The 12,133-nt window shown below is 40.1% G+C and overlaps 1 protein-coding gene across 1 annotated transcript in view; it reads left to right on the forward strand.

Moving 5' to 3' along the window:
* Positions 1-11,275, forward strand: part of LOC105422263 (Krueppel-like factor 6) — a 315,425-nt gene extending 304,150 nt beyond the window's left edge. The window contains exon 6 of the mRNA XM_011631568.3: positions 903-11,275. Within this exon, the coding sequence (XP_011629870.1) occupies positions 903-1,078 (176 nt within the window). The 3' untranslated portion in view covers positions 1,079-11,275. The remainder of the gene's footprint in view (positions 1-902) is intronic.
* The last annotated feature ends 858 nt before the right edge of the window (positions 11,276-12,133 follow it).

Below are 12,133 nucleotides of genomic sequence, written 5' to 3' on the forward strand. Positions count from 1 at the left end.
TCTTTGATAACCTGTTTAGGAGGATAATAACATCCAATCCTCGTACCATCTCGCGGAAATCTATTGAGTCGCATTTGCTCTAAGCTTATGCCTATCGCATTACGTTTACTGTCCGATCTTACGATCATGGAAACCCCTCCGGTGTCTGGATCATAACGTTGAACGAACGAGCTTTCTCAAGTAGGAGACTGATACTCTGTGGTTCCGCTTATCTCTATACAAACGGGCATTATTCAGCGTTATGTTCTGCGCAAACTGCCGATTGACAATGGCCGCTTGCCGAAACTAGACAAATGTGATTTGTTTTTAGTACCGTTCCGCGATTTAGAACGATACATGCCAATCTCTTGAAATTCACAATATTATAAATGGAAAATCTGTTTATTATCTATTCTTTGTGATTTACGATTTATAATAAATATGTAAATTAAAAACTCAGCAAAAGGATATTTGTAGATGTATTCTATTTTATCAATATTATGTTCGTTTATATCTTAAAAAAATTTTAACTATAAAAGTGCACAACAGAAGTATTTTCAATTTTAATTTATAATATAGTGGGCCAAAAACAAAATATCTTCTCCTTAATAAATTGGTAATTAATTTAAAGATATTGATAAAAGATCCTCTATAAAATAATTTTAAATTTGACTTTTTCTTCTGTCTGTAGTTACATACTCTATTAAAGACGTTATAAAATTATTATTGAATTTTATATTATTTATACAAAATTTTGAAAAGTGCATGTGTTTTTTTATCTTATCCATAAACGTCAAAACACGTCTTACAATTATTAGAATTTTATAGTGGCTTGAAAGCGTGGTTTAGTTCTACGACCATCCGGAGGATGGTTAAGCGTCCTCTCGGATTTGCTAACGTGGCTTTTCTTTCTTTTGTTTCAGGGGAGAAGCCGTACAAGTGCAGTTGGGAGGGCTGCGAATGGCGATTCGCGCGTTCGGACGAATTGACGCGTCATTACCGCAAGCACACCGGCGCGAAGCCGTTCAAGTGCCGGCATTGCGACCGATGCTTCTCCCGCAGCGACCATCTAGCTCTCCACATGAAGAGACATGTGTAATCAATCGTCTCCGCGAACGATCCCGGCCGCGCGTCACGCTCCGCGGTCGAGACCGTCGGGACCTCTTCCTCGTAAAGATCGCGAAGATCCTCGACGTCCGCGCGACGGATTTACACGATCTAGAATTATCCGGGGTCATTCTAGTAGCATGCTGCAAATGGAAGGCGATCGATCACCGAACGCTTAAACTTGATGAACAAACATCAGAGATCTACGAAAGTAGCTGTGGTGGTATTAGGTGTTCGAGATTCGTCAGACTCCGTCATTGACAAAAACTCATTTTCGAAGGTCACTTGTTCGAAAGATCGACGATCAGCGAGATGCCATTTGGAGACAATCGAAGATCGAGTTCGTGTCTGAAACGATCCACGAAGGCGCTTCGGAGAAAAGCTTGACGAGCAATCAGATGACGTGCTATAGCACTTCATCAATGTCCAAAGAGTCACGTGCGCAACGTAAATTTTCATCGACATGCATTTCGTCGAAGTGCACTGACATATAAGATCAGGGGGGGAAAAAAGTAAGTGATCAACGACACTTGTCTGTAAGAGCCAAAAGGATCGCACGAAACAAATCTTCGATCCCGCAAACTCGCGCGAATTTGAGGAAACGAAAACGTCGATGGTCAGCAATGATCCGGAAAAGAGACAGAAACCGATGTAATACAGGGAGGGACCTCCAGAGAAGTTGTCGAACAAAAAGTCGCCTGGGAAGTCTTGCACGAGAAACGTCAATCACTGCCAATTCGTTACATTCTAAGATCACCGTCGAAGATTTCAAACTGCGACTTCAGCAACCGGAGGTCTTCGATACACGAGAAGCTGACTGAAGAAAGCCTAAAGTTTTCGCCGATCCTCAGTGGCGAGCGGATGGATGCTCATTTATGATAAAAAAAAAAAGAAGAAAATTGTAATATTAAATAAAAAAAATACGCTCCTATTATATATGTATGTAGCACAGAACAAACCGTTTATCTTTTTCAAAATCGATCGAGTCAACGGTCATTGCATTTACCGCGTCGAGATGCGTCGAGTATCGCGAGCGCCGTCGCGCGTGCACTGAAAACTAGAAAAAAAAAAAAGACGTAGATTTCGTGAGGACAATAATGCAGACTGTCGGTGCCAAACGTTATTTCCTTTCTCTTAATTTTCCTTTCGGGAGCTCCGCGAAGACATTTTTGCGGCTAAAATCACGCGCGTGGCACTCACGATATCGCTCGCGATCTCTCTCGACGTATCAAAATCGCGCTCTTAACGGAGAGTCGAGGTGGATGCATAATTGAATACGTGATTTCGACAGCAACGAAGATTCGCTGCGCTAGGTGCTAATCCTGAATTTACAGTGCGAATTACACAATACGACTCGCCGCCATGTTACCGTACAATCCGCTCGCAAAGAAGCTTACGAATGCGAGATATGACTGTTTCGCTTTGCTACTTACAGCTGATTTTTACTAATGCCGACGCACTCCAGCTTTCAGATAATCATAATCGCTCGATCGTCATTGTTGACGCTGCGCTTTTTTATTTTTACAGGAAAGAAGGAAATCTACTCGAACTTTGCATGCTTATGGAGAACATAAAGGGCTTTTTCTCTCGTTATCTTTTCCGTAGCATTATTCAAAACATGCGCGAGTAAGGGGATCGTTCGGCGAGACGATCATCACGAAACACTCAGCAGAATATAAATGATATATATATATTTTTTAATATTCTCGTCATACTCATTGAAACAATGTAGATAAGGAAATATATCACGGGCTGTATAATCCGCATAAGACTTTCGTACACTTTTCACGCAGCCGAATATTTCGCGAATGATTCCCTGCCTCGTGCATGATCCACGGCAGACGATCGATTTTATTGTTTTGTATTTTGCGAACGCGTTGATCTAAAAACATGCGATTATCAGCGGGAGATTGCTCGTCTCGCTCATCATCGATCTCTAAACGATCCCGAGATTTAAGAAATCGCGCGCGACAGAATAATCGAGTATCCGAGCGACGATATCTCTCGAAAAGAAGAAAAAAAGAAATCCGTACGAAATGAATCGAGGTCGTTGTTAGCGCGTACTCATAAAAAATGAGAGAAGGAGAAAACTTCAAGAAGACTAATCTTACCTGACCGTAAGAAATGAAATAGCCAAGGAGCTGAGAAATAAAGAAATAACTAAATTTTAAATGTTCAGTGGCCAAATAAATTAATTGATACGCACGTAGAATCTAAAGATAACGTACCTACCGACTGACGAGTGTCGGCACGGTTCGTACGATTGCATGTGCATGCGAGTGCGGCTGTGCTATGCTGCGTGGATCGTCGATGCGCGCGTGTTACGTATCTACGAGTATGTATGTACGTGTATGTATGTGTGTACGTGTGTGTAATTTTTTCCACGGGTATTCCAAACCTGAAAGGTGAAGAATCCAAGGAAGGAGACGAGCAGAACACTAAGTTTGTATATTGTGCAATTTTTTCAATGTTTTATTATTTGTTACCATGTTCACGATTAATTATAAATAAATAAATAAATAAATAAATATATATATATATATTTATATATATATATATATATATATATATGTAGCATTTACAATTTTAAGATATAACGGCTACGAAGCCAGACGTCTTTTTGATAGCCATATTCGGATACTGTGGTCGTGTCGTGTTCGCGACATCCCCCCCCAACCCCGATCTTTTTTCTGACGGGCGAGATGTAATTAAAAGTACGCGTAGTACAAGGGAAAAGAAATGGCCGCGCGAAGAATGCGAAGTCTCGTCTCTGACCTCGACGACCTCTCGTTAAATTCCATACCGACCGCTAGAACGAAAGTAACAGAAAATGTAATGGTCTTTGTTTAGAGCCAGAGTCCATGCATGCATAATTTGCTCTTCAGTCTCGTGTGTCTTTACACTAGGTTCGTATTTAGACTTAGTGTTGGAGAAGGGATGACGAGCCGACATCGCAAACGGGAAGATTTTTCTAAGCAAAAGGTCTTTGTCGTCACGACGAGCGTTTCCGGCATTTCCAATCGAGGTGACCAACGAACTCTGTAGATATATATATCGCTAAGCGAACGAGACCGGAATGCGTGCATTTGCGCGAGCAATTAAGTAACGGCAAAAGAAAAGCTCGGATACTTTGAATAAAAAAGTAGATAGACGTTTAGATAGATAGATGGATAGCTAAATCGTTAGATAGGCATTTAGATAGACAGATGAATATTATAAATCGAATGGGAATAGAGCGTGTGCGCCACAGAGTGCTTGAGAGACAGATAGAGTATTATATATAAATATAAATATATATATGTAGGTAGAGAGATTATACATAGATAGAAATGTAAGTATCTAAGAAAACTCTAAAGAATCTTAGGAGAAGCAGTATCGTTGTACAAGGTACGATACGTGAACATAAATGTTTTATGAAACTCGTGTACAAGAAAAACGAGATGAATACCGAGGAATAAAAAAATAAAAGCATACATAAAATTAAGTGGTAATAAAAAATTAAAAAACAGTACGATTACAATTGTATTATCGTGGTCTAAGATATTTTCAGTCATGTTGTATAGTAACTGTAAATTACACGATTTTAAAGGAAAGAATGCAAGAAAGTATGTGTGTGTAATGTATGCATGTAAAAGAGAGAAAATGAGAGAGAAAGGAAGAGAGGATGACAGGAAGGGCAAACGTAAAAAGTGCGGCGCGACTTGTATTAGATTATCTTTACGTAAAAAGAAATAGATTAAAGATAAATTGACGAAACGAACGGATGACATCGGTCGAGTGTCGCGAAATTTGTATAATAAACTCTCCTCCCCTTTCCCCGAGGATTTCGGCACAAGCGGTAAATTGTAAACGGGACGCGAGTTTAAAGGGAATGTAAAAAGAGCCTCTTTTTAATAATCATGTTAACAATAAAAATAACAAATACTCGCGGCAACAGGGCACTGGGTGACGAGCGGAACGCTAGATGTAACCATGTAAATTTTGAAGTATTTATCTCTGATACGAGTGGAAGGAACTTGATGTTACTATTAAGGAGAGTCAAGGAAGAAGTATTAATTAACAATTTGCCACAATTCAGGACGTCTGCGATAATTTTATGAATTAATTTATTATTTGGAAGTTTTTTCCTTTTTTAACGCTTTGTTATTTTCTCTTTTATAAATATTGTCGCAGCTTTTCTGCGCAAAAAACATTTTTACTTTTATTAAAGAATTATATTTTTTATAACAATTTTATATCGAAATTGGTGAAAGAGACCAGTTCAAACTATTGATTTTTTTCTTGTTCGTACATGCATTGCGGATGTCATGTATTGTCAAATGCACATTCAAAATGCTACACTGATAACCGAACTGATAGAACTAATATTATTTTTAGGGAATTTCCTCTTCTTAGAACAGAATTAAATAGAGATAATGAAGAAAATGAATACTATTAATGATACAAGGATTTTATGACGAAAGACTTAAAAAGAACAGTGATACAGGGAAAAAAGAAAATGAAAGAGAGGGTGAAAGTAAAACACAGAAAAAGTTTGAATAAAAAAATGTTAAAAAAAGAGAAAAATAGAATAACGATGCGAAATGAATAAAGAAGCACAAGTGACAATGTGCGAATGAAAGTGCATAAAAAAAGATGAGAGAGAAAGGGAATGAAAGAAAGAAAGACAAGATGTGCGGGAACGAAAGAGTAATGAGAAAAAAAACAAAACGATATAACTTATATTTTTAAAAAGTGACCTTTGGCATATTTAAAGACTTGTAAAAAACGTGCAACGAGTTAAATAAACAAACAAAATCAAGGGCGCAGTATTAAGAGGCGTCCGTCCTTCTCCATGTCTCTATTTCATGTACATGATGCACTTATACATACACATCTACTTATACATGCCGACAGATACACATACATACAAAATACACAAACACAACGCACTCGTTGAAATACTTGATAACAGGTGCGATTTACAATTCTGAGACATTTTCTAAATTACGGTACGTACCTACATCTGTAGCCGTCAAGCGTCGCAAGAATATCCAGGCGTATGACTATACGAGTCCGAAATTAAAAAGAGTCCGCGGACAGCCGAATCATACATCCGTGCGTTTAAATTTCAATAAGAAATTGAAGATAAGCTGATGAAGAAAGTTGAAAAATAATTCAGACGGGAAAAGTGAAAGAAGCATTTAAACGCATTTCTCTGAAAGAAATATACTTTTCACAGACCACAGCTAACTACTAGGCACGTGTATCTATAGGCAGACGATTATCTCGGGGGCCTAAAAGGACAGAAATAATTTTGATCAATGCTCAATTCTCGAGCCTCGCTCAAGCGATCTCCTCCGATTCGTTGCGAATCGAGTCTCCTCGATTTCGAATCGAATTCCTAATGTTTACGCGACATAATAAAAGCGCGGTGAGAAAAATCAGTCAAAATAATTGGCGGCTGTTAACGGACAAGCTCATTCTGTCGGAGGTGAAACTTTTCTCGCGACGGGGTGTCGAGCATCGAAGAGGAAAACAGAAGAAAAGGAAGGGACGAGCCAATAAACAATCACCGCACAGTCACTAATGTCATCCAACAACATAATCCATGCTAGGGGATAGTATTTTTAGGGATTTTATACAGGCATGCAACGGCATTTCTATGTTTAGCCCGAATTTACTGTCGAGAGTTATTGACGTTTCTTCGTGTATGTACGTAAGACGAGTGCGTGCGCGCGTAACACATGTAATGAGAGACAGTGTGAGCGGGAAAGTATGTGATGATTCTTGAGGGAGTGCTAGATGATAGAGAGAAAGAGAAAAAAAGGAAGAGGGAGAAAGAGAAAAGTGCGGGGCAAATGGAGAAGTCAGCGAAAATCATTTTTCCCAAATTCTGTACCTCGTTGCGTATACATTTCTATTTATATAACTATGCGTGTTAACATATTATGACAATGTGATTTATTATGTGTGATTCTGAACGTGGTGAGACGTGAGAAAATCTTTAAGGAAGTATTTTATACTAGGAGATAAGACGAACAAAAAAAAAAGAGATGAAAGCGAGAAATAGAGAAAGGGAGTGCGAGAGAGAGAACGAGTGCAAGTTGTGAAGCGATAGTTAATATAATCGCAGCTTTTTTGCCGCTGGGCTATATAATTATAATAAACAACGCGCTTGCGTAGCTGTCGCTTCTTTCTCTGGGCGTCATTTTTTCTTCTTCCTTTTCTTTTACGTCTTACTTCTTTTTTATCTTCTTTTTTTACCTCTTCTTGATTATCACTTTAATCTCGACTTTAATCGTTACGTTTCCGATATTTTCGTCAAGATGGACAATGACTTGAATACATTACGCTCCAGTATTTTCTTTTTTTTTTTCTATCATATTCGTCTCAATCAATATAAAATAAATATGACAACGAAAGAAGAATTATGAATAATTACGCTAATAAGCTGTTAAAATTTTATATATATTCAACAAATGATCGCGTTTTACATGATGTTGCATTCTTCGCTCTATGTGGATCTCTGATCATCATCAATTTCGAAAAAGGTTGGCAGCTTATCGATCATCTTACTGAAAACAAGCACGGTCCCGCACTGCATTTCCTGGGGCTGTCCATCGAAACTCGATGCGGGAATTTTCCAGCCGCTTTCCACACTCCCTTCTCGGAAAATATCTCGTATCCCGCATTCACGGCGTCGCGTTTCGCGCCACGAGTCGTCCGTACGTATTGATTTGCAACGCGAAGATATGCATAATACCTGTGAAAGCATGTGCACACCTCGGTAAAACTCGTGCGGGAAAACTTGAATCGTGTCTATCCATCGCGAGATGTGATTGTATATGTTTTTTAAATTTAGTAACTTAAGATCCTCGTATTACGAAGCGAGTGTTGGATGTATCAGCGACGGAGAAAATCGATAATCACACGCGACACCGCCGAGAAAAACGAAAACAAAATCACGAAATGTATACGATTCTAGGAACCTGACTGTCTTCGATGACAAAACACAGAACAGATTTACAAAAAAAGATTTAAAATCAAAAAAAAAAGAAAGGAAGGAAAGAAAGGACATGAGAGAAAGACATCTTCATCGAAAGTTGAGACTAACCACTTACCGCGAAAGTCTCCCCGAAAGTCGAGACGCACTGGTTTACTCCGAAGACTCGACGTTTTGTACAAGGTGTAGCGAGCTCGTGTAACGGGCGCAGTAGGTGATCACATGTGATATTTGTATTGGCTATTATATATAAATACACACACACACACACACACACACACACACACACACACACACACACACACACACACATATATGTAAATGTACATGATATATTAGAGAATATTCCGTTAGGATTATAACTGGTAGTTAGAAAAAAGGAGATGAGATGAGAAAAGAAAGAGAGAGAGAAGAAAGACGAATGCGTAGGGCATTCCATCGAATGTTCCGACGTAGAACAAGCGAACGAACTCCTCATGATGGAAGAGTGAGGAAAGCGACGGAAACGATAAATTTTCCATGGAAAAAACGTTGCTCTCGCCTGAATCATGCCTAATTGCGCTATGCGCAGGCCTACTTGCCGGTTTCGAAGAAAAAAAGAAATGGTTCGCCAATTCGGACGGGAAAGGGTATGAGTAATCGGCATGAGTGTAAAAAAAACAGAAGTGCTACGGTGGCATGAGTACGGACACGAGCTTAAAAGGGAATCAGCGCGAGCGTGGCTCGTCCGAATTTCCGAATTTTCTACGGGCTGCAGCCATAAATATTCGTTAAAGGTAATTACAGTCCAGCCGATTCTGGGATTGAGTGGGAATTAACTAATTCTGCGTTTCTTTCTGGGGAGAGAATAGGAACCGAGACTTAGTAACTTCCAAATTCCCGAATAACTTTAACCGCTATTTATGGAGACGGTTCAATCAAAATTTTCACGGGCAAAAGACGTACGGAGACGCGAACGCATAACTGCTCCAACGAATTTTTCATAGGGTGACCGATCGATTCCCGGTCACGTATAAGAAATGCAAAAAGGGGAAGATATCGCGCAGGATGTAACAGCCATTTGCGCACTGCGAGAGTAGTGCCACTTGAGCCCGAAAGGCGAGTAGTTTCGCGATGCATAGTGACTTGACTTTTTTATTTCTTTCCTGCCTGCAGGACGAGTCGCTTTGCGACAATTCCACGCCGACGGGCACGTATTGCAGGAATGCTAGCGTGAGTAAAAATCGAATCGTTTGCCGGCGCTAAATTGCTTTGCATTTTTACTCGTTTTTGAATTTCTCGCTTTTCTTCAATCTCGGCATTGTGTGTTGTTAAATTGGTGACTTTTATCGATTCTTATCCGCTCCGCTTGCTCCGCTGAAAGATACACTGCGTTCAAAGTTGAAAGTCTCTCGGATACGAACAAGCTCGTCCTGCGTACATCGCCTTCCTTTCCTCTTTTTTTCCTTTCCTCTTCTTTGGTTCGTTACGTTGCTTTCGCATTTATCGATGGAGAACAGGGAAGCGACGCGAAAAAGAGATTAGCAAGCGCTAGCGAAGAGGTTTGCTGAACTGTCTTGCGTGAGAATTATACGCGACGAGAAAGGATGCGAATGCGAATTGTGCGAGTGTGTACGTATGTACGAATGGGAGTGTGTATGTAAAAGATGTACAAAACGAAAAAGAACAACCAATTGTGTGTAACTGCTTGCGTGTGTGTGTGTGTGCGCGCGCGCGCGCGCGCGTGTGTGTGTGATGTGTGTGGTGTGTGTGTGTGTGTGTGTGTGTGTGTGTGTGTGTGTGTGTGTGTGTGTGTGTGTATGCCACATGTGCTAGAAATGTGAATGAGATTCAAACTCTGTGCGATTTCTTAGTGTTAGCCAGAACTTTTATATAAATTATTTACTACACAAAATCTTTATTACATCTTTATCTTTATATTAACGACGCTATAGTTAATATTATTATTAATGTTATTATTATTATATAATTATTATTATATGAGCGCTGTATTGTTCTTTCTTTTTCTATTGTCGATTGTACAAAAGCAGCGAGTACCGTCTAAGTTTAAATGTTTAGCATGTAGATCATTTGTAGTGTTATATATACATATTATGATTGATTGGTTAACTAATTATATTTTATACGATTAAGCGTAGCACGGGAACGATTCCACGTCGTCGATGGAGCGTTCTCTCTGTTTTGCGATTGAATCTTTAATTCGATGTGTGCACGAACGGTCGATGAAGCGCGTCGCGGAGTGAGCGATATCGATCAGTACTGATCCTTGCGTCCTTAACAAACACTTTTATGAATTTAATGAGGATTTCTCGATGAGATACGACGCCTAGGGACGATCTCGAGCGTCCAGTCGCGGCGCGACGGGGATGGAAATTTTATTTTTATTATTTTCAAAGAGACCGTCCTTTATTACGCGCGTGCGCAGACTTGCGCCTCGAGATTCCCGGCGCATTCTCGACAATTCCTCCCCGAAGTGATCGCACGAGTATTTCAGAAATTGATCAGCGAACGTTACCCGAGGTATCCCTCGCTCGCGCGAACGCGCCGCGTTTCGTCATCGATTTATAATTGTTGTCCGCCTAGAGATTTTTGCGTTGTCGAAAAGCGCACGCTTCTTCTTCGGCTATCGGAGCGACCGGGCCGGCCGCGCTTTGTAAATAATTCATTAATAAACAAATTTCTCATTTTTTGTGCTTGAGTGAGCTTGCTTTCAAGAGTCCTTCTTACGAGCGCTTATGTCTCGCATCGTCCGCGCATAAAAGGGCATACCCGAGACATACGCGATCGCCAAATGAATGTTGTTGAATTGCGCTCGATTCAGCGTGCAAACTGTGAATTACTCAATTTTACGCTATTCGAATGGTCGAGCCGTTTAATTCGCGACGCGATGTGCAGCCTCGTCCCAGGTTGCTTTAGGTGAGAATCGATTCGACAGACGGACGAAGTTGTCCGAGTCGAGCCCAAGCTTTCCTATTTATTAGGCATGAATTAGCGCCAGGGCCGGTCCATCCGCTAATAACGTATTCTTGATAGAGCGATTAATCTGTTTTTAACTTAAAGCGTGAGTAAAACGCAGAAAATATATGCGTGCATGAGATATTCGCGATATTTACCAACGTGAAATACTTGATGTTTTGCACTGAACGTCAAGGAGGATGTTGCAGAGCAGGAAACATGGAAATAAAATCGCTAAATTTCAACAAAGTCCTTTGTTATCTTTCTGTACTGTCACCTCAGTTAGGGGAGTCATCTCTCTCCCTCTTATTGGCCATCCATGACTATCATAATGGTGTACACGGTCTGCTAATTAATGTATGCTAATTAACATTTATGCCATTATACATTATCTGCCCTTTGACTCAAAGATATCGCCACCTTTTGATCCGTTTGCCTTGTAAAACGCGACGCGCGAAAAGTGTCAGTGAAGACGTCTGCCCGCCTCGAAATCGCACGAAACTGGCTGTATCCGAGAGAAGGTAAAGAAATTAAGAGAGCCAGTTCGCGAATGAGTGTGTTAGGTGAAAGAGAGGATGAAAGAAACGTTGACGAAGGAGAGAAGAAACGTGCGCGAGGAAGAGAATGTACGAGTGAAATAGCGCGAATGAATGAGAAATTGGATGAATTAAAAGGCGGGAAAGTATGCGCGAGAAAGGGAGAGGCTGCATAACACAAAGCGCGTGCATGAGAGAGAAGAAAATGAGCAGCTCGGGCCCGCCTCGCAGCACTTTATTCCTCTTCATTCTTTTCTTTCCTCTCTTGGTGGCTCTTATATTACACCGTAGCGTACTCTAAATATCGTTATTTTTTAAGGAGAATTACACGAAGGAGTAAACGCGATATTGAAATATATATATAAATATATATATATATATATATTTATTTTCTAAGATATAATATATATATCATCTATGTATATTAAATTATGATAATGCACAAATGTAATTATATGTACATGTATAATTATTATCTTGCTCTACATTCGGACGATGGTGAGGGAAGAAGTGCGGGATCAGGGGATGGTGATTTGCGATGTTGGACGTAGGGGATTGAGAGAGGGTGAGA

The sequence above is a fragment of the Pogonomyrmex barbatus genome, unplaced genomic scaffold (assembly GCF_055798465.1).
Source record: "Pogonomyrmex barbatus isolate J1 unplaced genomic scaffold, ASM5579846v1 scaffold2, whole genome shotgun sequence".
In the NCBI taxonomy this organism is placed as follows: domain Eukaryota; kingdom Metazoa; phylum Arthropoda; class Insecta; order Hymenoptera; family Formicidae; genus Pogonomyrmex; species Pogonomyrmex barbatus.